At 38.2% G+C, this 18,607-nt stretch overlaps 1 protein-coding gene across 2 annotated transcripts in view; it reads right to left on the bottom strand.

The window, feature by feature from the left end:
• Window positions 1–18,607, bottom strand: part of MIGA1 (mitoguardin 1) — an 81,585-nt gene that overhangs the window by 52,739 nt on the left and 10,239 nt on the right. For both annotated transcript variants that reach the window (XM_012787437.3, XM_012787428.2), the window contains exons 3-5: window positions 9,742–9,919; window positions 7,002–7,138; window positions 2,965–3,091 (exon numbers count right to left, since the gene is read on the bottom strand). In XM_012787437.3, coding sequence (XP_012642891.1) covers window positions 2,965–3,091; window positions 7,002–7,138; window positions 9,742–9,919 — 442 coding nt within the window. The remainder of the gene's footprint in view (window positions 1–2,964; window positions 3,092–7,001; window positions 7,139–9,741; window positions 9,920–18,607) is intronic.

The following is an 18,607-nucleotide window of genomic DNA, read 5'->3' as shown; positions in this document are numbered from 1 at the left end:
GGCCATGGACCAGTACCGGTTTGTGGCCTGTTAGGAACCAGGCCGTACAGCAAGAGGTGGTGGGCTGGGTGAGTGATCAAAGCTTCATCTGTATTTACAGCTGCTCCCCATCACTCACATCACTACCTGAGCTCCACACTTACCACCCACCCGAACCGTGGAAAAATTGTCTCACATGAAACCCGTCCCTGGTGCCAAAAAGGATGGGGAACACTGCCATAAAGGCTTAGTTGTAGTCCAAGTAGGAATTTCATATTCCTGCTGAGAGAAAGCTTTTGTGGTGAAAAAAGTAAATATGTGCCTGTCTTTCTCTAAATATAAAAAAAGTATTACCAAAATAATTATGTACTTTAAACAAAACCAAAATATTCTAAATCTTCAGCTTTTTTTACACATATAAAGGAAAAAAATCTTTGAAAACTGCTTAAGGACCTGAGCATGTTATTCTTTTTTTTTTTTTTTTTTTTTTGAGACAGGGTCTCGCTTTGTTGCCCAGGCTAGAGTGAGTGCCGTGGCTTCAGCCTAGCTCACAGCAACCTCAAACTCCTGGGCTCAAGCAATCCTCCTGCCTCAGCCTCCCAAGTAACTGGGACTACAGGCATGTGTCACCATGCCCGGCTAATTTTTTCTATATATATTAGTTGGCCAATTAATTTCTTTCTATTTATAGTAGAGACGGGTCTGGCTCTCACTCAGGCTGGTTTCGAACTCCTGACCTCGAGCAATCTGCCCGCCTCGGCCTCCTAGAGTGGTAGGATTACAGGCGTGAGCAACCACGCCCAGCCCTGAGCAAGTCATTCTTAAGATGGTTTTAAGATATGGTAGATAAAGAATATCTCTCCTTGAAAGTCATTTCTTTAATTATCTGTAGAGCCTAAAACCCTGAACAAATAAAATTTCTTTAAATGCAATGTAGGTCCTTCCTTCTTGTTTAATTTTCCATAGCAAAGAATGGCTTTTTGTTTTTCCTCCTAAAAATACTTATGCACATAAAAGGCAATTATATCACTACCCTCCTTTCTCCAAGCAATACAACTCTAATTCCTTTATCCTTTCTAACTCTATCCCCTCTCTACACAGATTGTTTTAGATGAACACTAGAAAAAGTATTTGACAGCAGAGTTGTCCAAAGATAAAAATTGCCTCCTTTGGAAGTACCGTGTCCCATCTCATTATAGAATGTAATCTAGACCACCACACATCATCAGTTTTATAGCCAGAAGTCAAATGTATGTCACCGATCTTTTTTTAATGTCATCAATTTTGTAAAGAAAATTGAAACCACAGATGGGTGATTGGTCTAGGTGATCCATGGGGCACCTACCAATCTTTTTTTTTTTTTTTTTGAGACAGAATGTCTTGCTTTGTCACCCAGGCTGGAGTACAATGGCACGATCATAGTTCACTGCAACCTCTAACTCCAGTGCTCAAGCAATCCTCTTGCCTCAGCCTCAGCCTGAGTAGCCAGGACTATAGGCATGTGCCACCACACTCAGCTAATTTTATTTATTTTTTCCTGTATAGACAGAGTATCACTATATTACCCAGGCCACTCTTCAACTCCTGGCCTAAAGCAATGCTCCTGCCTAGGCCTCCCAAAGTGCTGGGATCACAGGTATGAGCCACCATGCCCAGCCCCAATCTTAATTCCATAATATGACTCCCTACAGCATCTCTAGCTTTGCTCTATTTCTCTTCAATTCAAACTTTCAATATTCTAACAGAAGTTGTTCTAACATAAGTTACTAGACAATTAGAATAATCTAGAAATATAGTGAGCTTAATTCTCTGGAGACTTTTGGAAAAGGCAGTAAAATAACTATTCTTCCTTCTTTCCCAAAGGAGTACCTACTGTGATAGCACTGGCAATGATATAGTCTAAATATTCAAAAGTGTGGGAATGCATTCAGAAGCATATGGTCCTTTTGCTAAGTCAACAACCCCTTTACTGCTCACTGGCCAGGGCCACATGAAGGTTTTTTTATTTTGTTTTTTATTTTGCATGCATTTCCATTAAAAGAAAGATAGCCTGAAATAGAGTAGAGAAAAACAGGGGAGAGCATTTGAATCTTCTGATTCAGCGATAGGTTCATCTGGTTCTTCTCCAAGCCTCCAGCGAGGCCCCCTAGATATGCTCATAGTCAAGCCAAAAGGACTACTGACATGTAATACACAGAAGGCCTTCCTTCTATCTTTCTTTTTTAACTGACTTGTATCAAGTATGAAGGCCTTCTATTTAAAATTGTTTCTGGAATAAAAAATATATAAATGATAGCTAAATAAAGTAGACCAAGTAAAGTGGATTCTGATAGATTCATTAGAAAACAGACAACAGCTTAGGTAAGATTAGTGTAGTAGGCTGAATAATAGCTACATAAAGATATCAGATCCTAATTCCTAGAACCTGTAACTGTCACCTTATAAGGAAAAAGGGTCTTTGTAGATGTGGTTAAGAATCCCAACATGAGGAGATTATCCTAGATTACCTTGTGGGCCCTAAATCTAATCAAAAGTCTCCTTGTAAGAGAGAGGTACAGGGAGATTTGATACCACAGAGGAGAATGTGATATGAAAATGAAGGCAGAGACTGGAGTGATGTGGCCACAAACCAAGGAATGCTGGCAACTACCAAAACCTGGAAGAGCCAAGGAATGCATTCTTCCCTAGGCCTCCAGAGGGACCATTGCTCTAATGACACTTTAATTTCAACCCAGTGATAATGATTTTGTACTTACGGCCTCTAAAACTCTGACTAATAAATTTCTGTTGTTTTAAGCCACCAAGTTTATGGTACCTTGTTACAGCATCCACAGAAAACTAATACAATGGGCTATGTTATGTAAACTAGATTCAACAGACAAAAGAACATTTTAAAATTATAGTTGTTACTCTTAGAACAATTCAGTTTTAGTTTCAAATTAAATGTGAGTACAGTATCTTAAAACTTTATCATATTATTCCTACCCATTAAGTATAAGTTCTCAGGAGTGGTCACAGGAATATTAACAAGTTTGATATCATCTTCATCAGCTTTGTCCCAGGAATTAGAATTGCCACAAGCACAGCTATGACAAGAATTGACACTCTGGACCTAAAATTAAGATAGAGAAAAGTTACTTCAAAATCTCTCTTATGATAGAATATTGTGTTTTTGTTGTTTTTTTTCTTAAGAGTTGGGGTTCTGCTCTGTTGCCCAGGCTGTAGTACTGTGGCACAATCAAAGCTCACTGCACTCTCAAACACCTGGGTACAAGCAATCCTTTCACCTCAGCCTTCCGAGTAGCTAGGACTACAAGTGTGCCACCACACCTAGCTAATTTCTGTATTTTGTGTAGAGACAGGGTCTTGAACTGGTCTTGAACCCCTGGCCTCAAGAAATCCTCCCACCTTGGCCTCTCAAATTGCTGGGATTACAAGCATGAGCCTCTGGGTCTGGCCAGTATGTTGTGATCTTTTATATTTACAAATTATTTATATAAATCCTATTACTGGTAAAACAATCTATGAAATTTCCACCTGAAGAAGTAATTCTGATTGTATTCAATCAAATTTAGGGGTCATATGACTCTAAATATTCTGAGCCTGTTTGCTCAAAAATATACAAGTAGAATATCTTGAACATAAATCACGTATTTCCATCAAAAATCAGTTATTTTTATATCATTTACTGTTTTTAAGTATTTACTTATAAATTTTATCTATACCTACTTTGATGTAAGGTAGATAGTTTACTTGGTTTATTTATTTTTTAATTTTTTTATTTTTTTGAGACAGAGTCTCACTCTGTTGCCCCGGCTAGAGTGCTATGGCATCAGCCTAGCTCACAGCAACCTTAAACCCCTGGGCTCAAGCGATCTCCTGCCTCAGCCTCCCAAGTAGCTGGGACTGCAGACACATACCACTGTGTAGGTGTAATTTTTTCTATTTTTAGTTGTTTGGCTAATTTCTTTCTATTTGTAGTAGAGATGGGTTCTCGCTCTTGCTCAGGCTGGTTTCGAACTCCTGAACTCAAGCAATCATCCTGCCTCAGCCTCCCAGAGTGCTAGGATTATAGGTGTGAGCCACTGCACCCAGCCTTATATTTTTTATTTTTTTAGAGACACAGTCTCATTCTATTGCCCAGGCTGGAATGCAGTGGCACAAGCTCACTATAAACCTTGAGCTGCTGGGATCAAGTGATCAACTCTGCTGGCTCTCCCTCTCGAGTAGCTTGGACTACAGATGAGTGTCACTACACCTAGCTTTTATTTTTCTTTTTAAATATTTTACAATGCTGACTCTCTGCTAAATGATAACTGAAAGTGAAAATTCTCTATCATCATTGTACATGCCCTCCCTTAGCAAGTTTCACAGAGTCAATTTTTTCAATCACTTTTATGCAGATGATTCTCAAATCCCTAACTCCAGTTCTGTCCTCTTTGAAAAATCTAGGCCCACATTTTCATTTGCCTATTAAGTCACTCCACTTGGCTCTCTTGCTGGCATCTCAAACTGACCACAGTTATGCACCTCATAATGATATTTCAGTCAACAATGTACTGTATATATGACAGTGGACCCATAAGATTATAATACCATATTTTCACTGTAGCTTTTCTATGTTTAGATATACAAATACCATTGTGTTACAACTGCCTTAGTATGCAATACAATAACATGCTGTACAGGCTTGTAGCCTAGGAGCAATAGGTTACACCACATGGCCTAGGTGTATCCTAGGCTATACCATTTAGGTTTGTGTAAGCAAACCTCCTGCCTCCACAGGAGGCACACAGTCTCTGATGTTCGCACAATGAGGTAATCACCTAAAACACATTTCTCAGAACTATATCCCGTTGTTAAGGTATGCATGACTGTATATCAAAACAGGGGCTTACATGTCCTGCTCTGCCCCCATCTGAGGGTGCTCTGCTTAGGGATGGGGCAGTAGTGCTGCACCCAACCTCCCTGGGAAGCAGAGATTCAGGAAATCTCTAGGGTACTGTTTTCTTGTTATGTGATTCCAGGGGTGCACAAGGGCCCTGGGGGGGTGTCTGAGCAGAAGGGCGTAGGAGACAGGGCTGCAACCCTGCAGTCTTGCTCTGCTGGTGTAACAGGCAGCTGCCCACCCCCGCCACACCCTGTACTGCAGGCTCCCGAGTCAGCAGGTTAAGCATTTTATAAATTGCATTTTAAATACCTGTTTTAAACTTGTCAAAAAAACCAAAAGACAAATAAACAAAACAAAAACAAAATGCTTAGCATCTTTCCACAAGAAACTCTTCCTCCTCCTAAGTTCACTAATACACTTCCATTCCCAAAAATTCTCCACTAGAAAATACAAAGTCATCTTAAAAGTCTTTCCCATATCATTCATATCCAGTCACCAAATGTTGTGCACCCTGTCCCCTCCTTTCCACTCCTGTTGTCATGACCCTAATTTAGGCACTCATTATCTACTGCCTAAGAGGCAGAAAATCCTGGCAGTTCACAGCCCTGGCAGAACAATGACTAGGTGTGCTAGACAAGTACAGTAAAATGTTTCTAAAGACTTGTTATTCACACTATTATCATAAAACTCAACTTTTATCTACTTCTAGTCAAAAAGAACAGCTTCAGTTTTTAGTTGAGAAAATTCAAAATAGAGACAATTCTTAGACACTGAGAAAATTCACATTTTAGAATAGACATATTCTTCATTATCCTGTTCAGTTTCACAAAGGAATTTTAAGTCTGCAGGCCTTTGTACCCAAGCAGAGCTTTTTAAAAATTTCAGATTCTTTTAGGCATTACATAATGGTAAGCTATATATATTCCAGTGAAATACAGAAGTAAGGTACAGAATATGGTGTTCTACAAACTACTAAAAGAAAAAATGAATATGCACAATGGTAGTGGCATAAAGTATACATAAGAAACTGTTGGCTGGGAGTAGTGGCTCACACCTATAATTTAGCACTTTGGGCAGCAAAGGCAGGAGGATCACTTGAGCCTAGGAGTTTGAGACCAGCTTGAACAATACAGCAAGACCTCATCGTTGCAAAAAATTATACAAAAAACATTAAAAAATTATGCAAATAATTTTTTATTGGGCATAGTGGCACACGCCTGTAGTCTCAGCTACCTGGGAGGCTGAGGCAGGAGGATCATTTGAACCCGGAAGTTCGGGGCTGCAGTAAGCTATGATCACACCACTGCACTCCAGCTTAGATGACAAAGCAAGATCCTGTCCAAAAAAAAAGAAAATTTGTCAATGTTGTTTATCTCCAAGAAGGAGAATTTACGGGATCAGGAACACATTTTCTTTTCTTTACAATACAAGGTCTCATTATGTTGCCCAGGCTGGCCTAGAATTTGGAACTCTTGGGCTCAAGTGATCCTCCTGCCTTACTATTCCAAGCTTGTAGCTGGGACTACAGGCATGTACCACCACACCTGGTTCTCAGTGTCCACTCTTTTGCTTGTTCTGCATTTAGTAGCAAGTACATATCCTATCTACATTTTAAATCAATGTTTAAATTACATTAGATTTAAACAAATGCTAATTTCATTCCTTGTCAATTAATATTAATATTATATTAATGCTCCAAAAAAGAAGGGAGGTCTTCTGTTTGACAGTCAACATTACATTAATGCTCCAAAGGAGGAGGTGAGGAACTTCATAAGTGGCTTCAGCAAGCCAAACACTTTTACCTAAAGAGGCTCATCAAGTGATAATTGTGACTTAGCACAAAGTCTGGCTGCACTGTCCAGCTTCTTGCAGAACATCTAATTTTGATGTACTACTTCCACATCAATACCATTCTCACCTGCACGCATGGGACCATAATCACATATTCAAAAAACCTGGAACCAAATTGGCTGACTATTTAGCAAAAGGATACTTACTTGCCTGATGAGAGCAGATTCAACCAGATGATTTCTTAAGGTTCTTCCCATACTAAGAACTCTAAGTTTATGACACTTAACTAATTGCATGAGACAGATAAACAAATATAAAAAAATATTATTTCTTTACTTACGGAGGCCAAACTCTGTGCAGAACCTGAGTATTTACTGAAAAGTCCTCCATTAGCATAGTTACAAGACTGAGATCCTTTGTCTTTGTTGGAACTTAAAGATAATGTCAAATTCTGTCTACTACTGGAACAACTTGAACCTATTAAACAAACATACTAATATTAAAGGTATCAATAACCTCAATATTAAATTTTAGGTAAAATTTCAAAGTTCATATTATATTCATTAAGAAAGCTTCTGATTTTAACCCTTTGCACTCGGATGTTGAGTGTGACTCAACACTCGACAAAAATTATAGACATGAAAATTATTCTTTGAATGTATCAATAATTTGAAATATAAAAAAATCCAAATAAATAAGTTTGTATGAAAAGAAACTCCAGTTTTTTATTCTATTGCTGCGCTTTGTAAAATCTGGGGTATTTAAAAAATTAAATCCCGAATAGAATAAAGGAATTGAGAAAAAAGAAAGCCAGTGCAAAGGGTTAAAACACCTCACTCAGTTGTGTAAATGATTAAATGTACACCATTATTAAAATTGATACCTCTATATGTTTTTAACACTGCTAAATTCGGCTGCTGAAATGAAAAGTAAAACATTCACCTAATTAATTAGGGTGGTATGTGAATTGTCTCTTATAATCAGTATAAAACTACTGGCAACTATGAATTTTTAAATTGTAAATTTTTTTTTTTTTTTTTTTTTTTTTTTTTTTTGTAGAGACGGGGTCTTGCTCTTGCTCAGGCTGGTTTTGAACTCCTGACCTTGAGCAATCCGCCCGCCTCGGCCTCCCAAGAGCTAGGATTACAGGCGTGAGCCACAGCGCCCGGCCTTAAATTGTAAATTTAACAAAATATAAATACTTCCTTTCAATTACATGTAAACTTTTTGCATATTGCATAATGTTATAATTAGCTTATTATTATTTTTTTTAGATAGAGTCTTGCTCTGTTTCCTGGGCTAAAGTCCAGTGGTATCATTACAGCTCACGTACAACCTCTAACTGCTGGGCTCAAACAATCCTCCTACCTCAGCCTCTCAAGTACCTGGGACTATAGGCGCGTACCACCATGCCCAGCCTATAATTAGTTTTTTATACTTCTCTTTCCTCTACCCATCTATCTATCCATTCTTCTAGGGCAGATATCATGTCTTAGTTTTTCTTAATGCAGCAGTTAAGCCATTCGTGGATTCAAATCTCAGCACTTAAATGACCTTGGACAAATCAGTCAACTTTTCCATATCTCAATTTTCTTTTTTTTTTTTTTTTTTTTTTTATTTTTTTTTTTTTTTTTTTTTGAGACAGAGTCTCGCTTTGTTGTCCAGGCTAGAGTGAGTGCCGTGGCGTCAGCCTAGCTCACAGCAACCTCAAACTCCTGGGCTCAAGCCATCCTCTTGCCTCAGCCTCCCGAGTAGCTGGGACTACAGGCATGCGCCACCATGCCCGGCTAATTTTTTCTATATATATTAGTTGGCCAATTAATTTCTTTGTATTTATAGTAGAGACGGGGTCTCGCTCTTGCTCAGGCTGGTTTCGAACTCCTGACCTCGAGCAATCCGCCCGCCTCGGCCTCCCAGAGAGCTAGGATTACAGGCGTGAGCCACCGCGCCCGGCCTCAATTTTCTTTATGTAGAAAATGGGAAGAATAGAGTGGGAGTATAGCCCTAATTCACAGGATTGCTGTAAGGTTAAATAAAGCACTGAATATACAGCACTCAGCTGAGACCTAATAAAAATCTCAGTAACTTGGATCAGCCATCATTACTGTTATAATGTTCACTATACTTGGCATGATATAGCAACTTTTTAAATTATTTGCTGAACTAATGAATCACAAAAGCATACCATACACTAAATAGCAAAAAACTAAGAAACCTAGCATGCTCAAGAAATTGTTTTTATTGATTTGACAATATATACCACATCTCTAACAAAATTTATAGGTACTTTAAAGCTACAGTCCCCATCCCCCAGACCAAGGCCCATTACCGGTCTGTGGCCTGGTCAGGAAACGGCCGGGCATCGCTGTGTGAGCTCCGCACCACATCCTGTCCCACTCCACACACACATGGCATCCCCCATCCCCAGTCCGTGGAAAAACTGTCTTCCATGAAACCAGTCCCTGGTGCCAAAAGGGTTGGGGACCGCTATTTTAAAGGACAGCAATTTTACTTCTAGATCATTATATACTAAGGAAATAGATAAGTATATGCAAGAAAAGAAAAACACAAACATCCTAACTGGGACAATAGGGAAATAATTAAATAAATTAACACTAATTATATTAGTCTTTAAAATTTTTTTTATTAATGGCAAGGACCAGACTAATTGTATATTAAAAATAATAGCACACAGATATATTTATTGACCTAGAAAGACATTCTTATACACTGTCAAATATTTTAAAAGCAGGTTACAAAATGATCACAATTTTACTTAAAATATATAAATAACTAACTTGTATACAAAATTTTATGTCTCAATATTAAATGCAAATATAAATGGACTGATAGACAAAAGTATTATTAGTAGTTATTTCTGGATAGCAGATTTCAAGTGATTTTAATTTTTTCTATTTGCTTATCTATGTTTTTTAATCTTTCTAATATGAATCAGTATTACTTGTGAGTTAAATAATAAGGAAGAAAATTTTGGAGACTAAAACACTGAAACCACTGCACTCAGTTATGACATCACATAAGATTATTTTTGTAGACTTAATTCAGCTATTTCCACATACCTTTGTCTGAAGCTGCTCTTTTAGTGTATTCAAGGATGAGGTGCTCTGGTTCCCACGGTAATCGTTTTCCTTTCTTTTTTCCACGTTTTCTTTTAAAGTGATGAGCCAGAAAAATTACAGATATAGCACTCACGGCTGTTACCACAAACAACTTTTTAGCTACTGGCGAAAATCTGATCTGGAAAAGATGCAGTTAGATTGAAAAAAATCTTTTATTTGTTCACTTAAAGTACGGATATAAGAACTAAATCTAACCTGTTTCTAAATACTACCAACTGAATATGATTTCACTCTTTCAGTGACAGCTAGCCCATCTGATTTTAAGAAATTTTTTAAAAAGTAATAATTTATTACCCATTGCTCTGAAGTTCTCAGGTAAACAGTATTACCCAATGAGTCAATAGGAGCACAAAATAATTCAACCTCATTAAAGTTTTTGAGCAACTAATGAATAACTCATGCAACTGAATCTTCTGTCTGAATCACAGTAAGACTTTTAATTGCAAGAATGATTAAATTAGACATTTAAACTGAGCCTTTTTTTAAACTATCTGGAAATTCAGGCAAATAGAAGTTAAATCAATTTCTAAACACTGTCAGAATGAGCCATTTTATTCATAAATTATTCAAAATATTTACTCAGAATTTTACAAGGTAGCAGGGCTGTGCTGTAAATTAAAATCTTAATGTAATTCTATTTAACAAGCATATAATGAGTACCTACTACTAATCAGAAAGCAATGGGTATAATGAAGGTCACAGATCTTACTTCTTTCAAGCAGTATGCTAATAGTAGAAAAAGATATGGTGGAAAACAATTACAATATAGCGTGATAAATACAGTTATACAAGTACTAAGTACTAACACCAGAACAATAGTGATTAATCTTCTCTTCAGAGACAAACACTATTAATCACCTAAAATGCAGAGGAACTCTAAAAGTCAATGGGATACAGAGAGCTGGAAAGAGTGTCACTTCCAAACTCCAAAAACGAAATAAAGCCATACAAATTGCAATTTTTCCAATTTTGTTGATCCCATCCGAACACTGAGGTCAGATGGCAACCAACTGGACCCTAAACTAAGGAGATAGGTATTTGAAGAGAGAGCTAAGACATAAACATTGGCTTACACAGACAAGACACAGCAAGATATAAGTAAGAAGAGGTCAGCTACCAAAGTCTGAAAAATTGGTGGAGATTGGGTATACACTGTTGAGAGATGGGGAGAGGTGCTGCAAATTTTGCACGTTTTATCTTCATGAATCACACCAGGCACTCACAGAAAAGACTGAAAGAGTCCAAAGAAGGTCTCCCTAATGGTACAAGAACTAGGAGACGGAAACAGCAGCTTCTGCAGAGGGCATGAAGCTGAATCAGTACCTTTTTCCTCTATTCCTACTAAAGGATAAAAGCCTTAAACTGTGGGATGCAGCTCTAACTTTAGAGAGAAATTTGTACCACTAAATGCTCACATTAAAAAAGAAGTAGCCAGGCACTTGAGTCTGTAATCCCAGCACTTTGGAAGGCTGAGGCGGGAGTTCAATTGAGCCCAGGAGTTCAAGACCAGCCTGACCCTGTCTCTACAAAAAATTTAAAAATTAGCTAGGTGTGGTGGTATGTGCCAATAGTCCCGAGCTACTTGGTAGGCTGAGATAGGAGGATCACTTGAGTCCAGGAGAGACCTCAATCCAATAGATTATCTTCAGAAGAGATTTAAAAAAAGGACACATAAAGACACAAAGGTGAGCCTGGCGCGGTGGCTCACACCTGTAATCCTAGCACTCTGGGAGGCAGAGGTGGGTAGATCCCTCGAGGTCAGGAGTTTGAAACCAGCCTGAGCAACAGTGAGACCCCATCTCTACTAAAAATAGAAAGAAATTAATTGGCTAACTAAAAACATATAGAAAAAAATGAGCCAGGAGTGGTGGCACATGCCTGTGGTCCCAGCTACTCGGGAGGCTGAGGCAGGAGGATTGCTTGAGCCCAGGAGTTTGAGGTTGCTGTGAGCTAGGCTGAGGCCATGGCACTCTAGCCTGGGCAACAGAGTGAGACTCTGTCTCAAAAAGAAAAAAGAAAAAAAAGACACAAAAGGGAAGGCCATGTAAAGAGACTGAAGTTATGCTGCCACAGACAAGAATGCCCAGAATTACCAGGAGCTGAAAGAGGCAAAGAAGGGTTCAGAGTAAGTGTGGCTCCTCTTATCACCAGTGCGAAGGTTCTTGCCAACATAGCAGAAAAGAATTTCAGGATGCACACAACTGAGCGATAGTGGCTAGTTTACTGAGTGAAAGCGGACAGGCTTATGCAAAGCAAAAGTGCAAGCCCAAGAAAGGGAGTGGGCAGGCTGGAAAAGAGCAACTGCCATGAACTGTTGCTGTTTTGTTTTGTTTTTCTTTTTTCTCGTCAGCAGGACAATTTTTTTTTCTGTAAAATAACTTAAAGAGGTTTATTCTGAGTCCCATTTGAGGACCATGACCCAGAGCCATACCCAAGAAGCCTTGAGCAAGTAGACTCACTGTTTTATTTGTAGAAGTCTGAGAAGGCTGGGCAGTCAGTGATCATTCTGTTCTTATTCATAGTTCCCCTGTTTTTCCAATAAGGAGGGTCAAAACCACAATGTTAACTTATTACAATTGTGATATAATGGGGGGAAGATCATTTTGTACCTGTGCAATGCTGGGATATTAATGGCTATTTTCTTCTCCTGTTCTTTAAAGGGCTGTTTGTTCAAGCCAGTTGACTAACTTTTCCATTCCCTCCTCCCTTGCTCATACCTAACTGACTACCTATTCTATGGTGTCATTCTATGGTCTGATTTCAGCCTCCATAGCTGTAAAAGAATAAATTTCTGTTGTTTTAAGCCACCAAGTTGTCGTAATTTGTTATGGTAACTCTAAGGAACTAATACAAAAGGGAAATTCCTCAATCTGATAAAGTATATCTATAAAAAAAAAAACTATAGCTAACATCACACTTAATAGTGAAAGACTACATGCTTTCCCCATAAGATCATGAACAAGGCAAAGATGTCTTTCACTAATGTCATACTAGAAGTACTAGCCAGTGCAAAAAGTCAAGAAACAGGAATAAAAGAAATACATAGTAGAAAGGAAAAAATAAAACTCTATTCACAATTGATACAGCTGTCTATATAGAAAGTTCCAAAGGATCTACAAAAAAGCTCCTAGAGCAGGTAGGTAAGTGAAGCAAGATAACAAGACACAAAGTCAATCGATACACATTAACAGTATTTCTATATAATAGCCATCAGCAAGTGGAATTTGAAATTTAAAAAGCAATACTATTTATAACAGAAAAAGATAAAATTAGAGCTAAATCTAAAATAATTTGTGCTAGATAATAACAAAACACTGACAAAAGAAATCAAAGAGGATAAACGGAAAGATACACCATATTAAAGGATTATAAAATTTCATTTCTCTCCAATTTGATCTATATAAACAACATAACCCTAATGAAAAGCCCAGGCTGGGCACAATGGCTCATGCCTATAATCCCAGCATTTTGGGAGGCTAAGGCAGGAAGATTGCTTGAAGCCAAGAGTTCGAGACCAGCCTGGGCAATACAGCAAGACCCAGTCTCTACAAAAAAATAAGAAAATCCTAGCACTCTAGGAGGCCGAGGCAGGCGGATTGCTCGAGGTCAGGAATTCGAAACCAGCCTGAGCAAGAGCGAGACACTGTCACTACTATAAATAGAGAGAAATTAATTGACCAACTAATATATATAGAAAAAATTAGCCGGGCATGGTGGCGCATACCCGTAGTCCCAGCTACTCAGGAGGCTGAGGCAGTAGGATTGCTTGAGCCCAGGAGTTTGAGGTTGCTGTGAGCTAGGCTGATGTCACAGCACTCACTCTAGCCTGGGCAACAAAGCAAGACTCTGTCTCAAAAAAATAAAATACAAATAAGAAAAATTAATCAGGTGTGGTGGTGTGTGCCTGTAAGTTCTAGTTTCTTAGGAGGCTGTGGCAGAAGGATTGCTTGAGCCTGGGAGTTTGAGACTATAGTGAGCTATGATGATGCCACTGTACTCTAGCCTAAGCAACAGAATGAGACCCTGTTTCTCCACAAAAAAACAAAATAAAACAAACCCACAAACAGAAGAACCTTTTGTAGATATTGATAAGTTTATTTTTTAAAAAATTAGGAAAAGGCAAAAGAACTACGGTAGCCAAAATAATTAGTTACACTAGTCAAATTTAAGATATAACTATAAAGCTACACTAATCAAGATAGTGTGGTATTGGTGAAAGAATACATATGGATCAATGCAACAAAATAGAGAGCTCAGAAAGAAATCCACATGAATATAGTCAAGCTATTTTTGTCAAAGAAAATCCAAGGAAGAAATTCTAGAAGAAAACATAAGAGAAAATCTGCAAGACCTGATAATCACCTAAAACCAGAAACAACCAGAATGTCCTTCAACCTGTGAATAAAGAAACTATGTTATATTCATAAAATGAAATACTACTCAGCAATAAAAAGAGGCAAACTATTCAGATACATGGCAATGTAAATGAATTTCAAATGCATTATGCTAAATCAAAAAAAGCTGGTTTCAAAAGATTATATAGTGTATAATTCCTTTTGAGACAGGGTCTCACTCTGTTGCCCAGGCTCGAGTGCTGTGGCATCATCACAGCTCAATGTAACCTCAGACTCCTGGGCTCAAACAATCCGTCTTCCTCAGCCTCCCAAGTAGCTGGAACTACAGATGTGTGTCACCACACCCAGCTAATTTTTCTATTTTTTGTAAAGATAGGGTCTTGCTATGTTGCTCAGGCTGGTCTTGACCGCCTGGCCTTGAGAAATACTCCCACTTCAGCCTCCCAGAGTGCTAGGATTACAGGCATGAGCCACCATTTATATGACAATGTGGTAAGGGCAAAACTATAGGGCAGAAAAGAGATTAATGGTAGTCAAGGGTTAGGGGATGAGGATAACTACAAAAGGGCTACACAAGGGAATTTTGGGGGTGACAGAACTATTCTATTTGGTACTATGGTGATGGATACACGATCATTTATCTGTCAAAATCCTAGCACTAAGCACAACAAAAAACAGATTGTACTATAATCAATTTTTAAAAAGTAACCAGGATGTGAGATCTCAGACTTTGACAAATAAACTATGTTACAAGTGAAGGACATAAACACACTGAAGAGGGTGGGGAAGAAAGGCTCTGACTTAAGTAACAATGTTTTGACTAGATACTGTAAGACCAAAGACAAAAAAAATTATATTTAAACATTGTAATCTAGTTGGTAAATTCGTTTCTCAAAGGGATACTGAGGTAGCAATTCTGAAACTATATGTGAGAGCCAAGCGTCTCACCACTGGACAAAAAGCCAAGTAAGAATGCTAAAATGAAAGCTCTGTTATTGGAATGAAGTTGGAAGTATCAATAGGAATTTAGGAATTCATGCTTTGGTGGGTTTTTTTCTTTTTAAAATGTATATATGCAAAGAGATAAATTCAGAAATAAAGCTAATTTTGAATACATGGATTAGTATGCATTCACATATTTCCTAGCCCTGTTTCCTAAGAGGATCTACAAACAGTGACATCCAGTAGCAAAGTACACACCTGGCATCCAGATCTTAATTTCTAAATGCCATTCTCCACTAAAGAGAACCAAAGCTCTCTGGAGAAGTGGTTGATTCCAGGACTCAGGCAGAAAAGAATGCAAGATGAACCTGGAGGGGGATAAAAGGAAGAAAGAAAGAAAAAAAGAAGAGGGGCTGTCAAAAGGACATAGGAGCAACCCTGAAAGAGCTCCCAGTAGCCAAAGATGGAATAATTTGAGCACAAATAATTATAGTATTGGATTATAACCCCCCAAATAAATATTCAAAATGATATGAATAAATAACTGAATAAATAAATAAAAGAGGGAGAAGGGACAACTCTTCCTTATGGAACAATTCCAAATAATAAATGTAGAAGGAATGATAGAAATAGAAAATCACCAAAAAATACTTCAGTAATAACTTCTGAAAGCAAGATCTAAATAAATACTAAAGCTAGTGGGCAAAATTTGAGGAGAAACAAGACATTTATGTAATCTGAAAGCATCTACCTCCAAATGTATTATTTATTAGTACAAAGGAGAAAAACAGTGGAAAAAAATCCCTAACCAAGTGATCGAAGTTACTATCACCAGTAACAAGGCATACAGAAATCATCAGGTATGCCCTGAAATTGTGGTATCTTGCCATAAATGAATAACTTCAACCTAATCTTAAGAAAACATAAGGCACATAGTAGCTCACACCTATAATCCCAGCACTTTGGGAGGTTGAGGTGGGAGGATTGCTTGAGGCCAGGAGTTTGAGACAAGCCTGGGCAACATAGTGAGACCTCATCCCTACAAAAAGATTTTTAAAATTAGCCTGGCATGGTGGCACACACTTGTAGTCCCAGCTACTCTGGAGGCTGAGGCAGGAGGATCCCTTGATCAGTTGGAGGTTAGAGTAAGCTATGATCGTGTCACTGCACTCCAGTCTGGATAACCAAAATACTATTTCTTAAAAAAAAAAAAAAAAGAAGAAGAAGAAGAAAGAATAAAAAAAGAAAAAGCATGAGAGAAACTCAACTGAGGGACATGCTATGCAGCCGTCCCCAACCTTTTCCGCACCAGGGACTGGTTTCATGGATGATAATTTTTCCACAAAGTGATGGGGGTGGGGTGTGGACCTCAGGCAGTGATGTGAGTGATGTGGGGTGGCTGTACATACAGATGAAGGCTTGCCTGCTGTGCACCTCCTGCTGTGGCGCCGGCTTCCTAAGTTTCATGGAAGACAATTTTTCCATGGGAGGCTTTGTTAAGGCAGGGGAGCTCAGGTGCAGGGGATGGGAACTGAAGTTCTATGGTGTTCTTAAAATGACAAAACTATAGATGGGGAAAACTGGATGAAGAGTACACTGGGCTTGCTCTGTATAATTTTTGTAACTTTCTACAAGTCTATAATTATTTCAAAATAAAAAGTTTTGTTAAATAAAGTTGTGCCAACACAGTTTCTAATCCAGATTTACTCAAATCAATGAACCTTTGGTAGAATTTTATGAGATCATTTTCCTTCACACAGCCATTCAATTTAATCTGAATTGAATCATGGTATACAGTTTGTTGTCTTTAAATATTATTTTACACCAAAGGGTTCCTTGGAAAGGTGGCTAATTCCAGGGATGGAACAGGAAAAGTACAAGATGAGCCTGTATCATTTATACCAGGGAGCAAACAAGCTATCACCACGCTTGTATCAAAAGCACTTAGGAGCCAACTTGAATAGGATCATTTGAGAATAAATAAGGATAAATAAAATGCAATTGTTTTAAAACATCAAATACCATTAAATCCATGAAATTAGAATAATGTTTTTTTGCTTTTTTTTTTTAGACAGAGTCTGGCTTTGTTGCCCTGGGCAGAGTACAGTGTGTCATCAAAGCTCACTGCAATCTCAAACTCCTGGGCTCAGGCGATGCTCTTGCCTCAACCTCTCCAGCATCTGGGACTACAGATGCATGCCACCATGTCCAGCTAATGTTTCTGTTTTTAGTAGAAACGGGGTCTTGCTCTTGCTCAAGCTGTTCTCACACTCCTGAGCTCAAGCAATCCTCCTGCCTTGGCCTCCCAGAGGGCTAAGATTATAGGCATAAGCCACTGTGCCTGATCCAGAATGATTTTTTAAAAACCTTCATTGATCCAAAACCTTCATTGATGAAAACCTTCATTGTGAGGGACACTAGAGAACCATCTCATTATTTTAAAACCTGGTTTAAAAAAGGGAAAGAATCAAACAATTATTCTGCCTTTTCTATGCACACTGTATCCGAGTAACAAAATGGTTAATGACACAAAGTTTCTCTTTATAGAAATATTCTAGCTAATAAATTAAAAAGGAAGAAAAGGCCGGGCGCTGTGGCTCACGCCTGTAATCCTAGCTCTTGGGAGGCCGAGGCGGGCGGATTGCTCGAGGTCAGGAGTTCGAAACCAGCCTGAGCAAGAGCGAGACCTCGTCTCTACTATAAATAGAAAGAAATTAATTGGCCAACTGATATATATATAAAAAATTAGCCGGGCATGGTGGCGCATGCCTGTAGTCCCAGCTACTCGGGAGGCTGAGGCAGAAGGATCACTCAAGCCCAGGAGTTTGAGGTTGCTGTGAGCTAGGCTGACGCCACGGCACTCACTCTAGCCTGGACAACAAAGTGAGACTCTGTCTCAAAAAAAATAAAAAATAAAAAAAAAAATAAAAAAAAATAAAAAAATAAAAAGGAAGAAAAGAATGATGTCACCTTGAATTGGCATACCTAGGCTATAATCATTAAAGATCTATATCATAAACATCACAAAGAGAGCCAATCAGACATTATGTACTTTCTATGATCTAGCTTGGGGGGAAGGGGGAAACCACCTGAATCTGATTGATACTCTCTGATCTAACTACCAATTCATAAGAAATACAGTGAAAAGAGAATGCAATTAACAATATCCTGTCACAACAAAGAACCTGGTTTCTTCCACAGAAAATGCAAACAATAAAGAAAGATGGAGCCTACAGATTAAAAAGATCCAAGAGTTGAAAGACACCTAAGAAACTTAAGAACTATCTCAATTCTATAAAAACAAATACTATCTCAATACTATAAAAACAAATTCTATAAAAAAAAATACTTTTAGGCTAATAGTAGCAATGTCAACACTGACTGGATGCTGATAATATTAAGAAATTACTACTGGTTTGGGAAGATGTAATGTTTTGGTAGTTACATTTTAAGAGGTAAGATATACAAAGAAATATTTACAGATGAAATAATATGATGTATTGCATCTG

This window comes from Microcebus murinus, chromosome 2 (genome assembly GCF_040939455.1).
Source record: "Microcebus murinus isolate Inina chromosome 2, M.murinus_Inina_mat1.0, whole genome shotgun sequence".
NCBI lineage: Eukaryota > Metazoa > Chordata > Mammalia > Primates > Cheirogaleidae > Microcebus > Microcebus murinus.
This window is presented reverse-complemented; position numbering and strand designations above follow the sequence as displayed.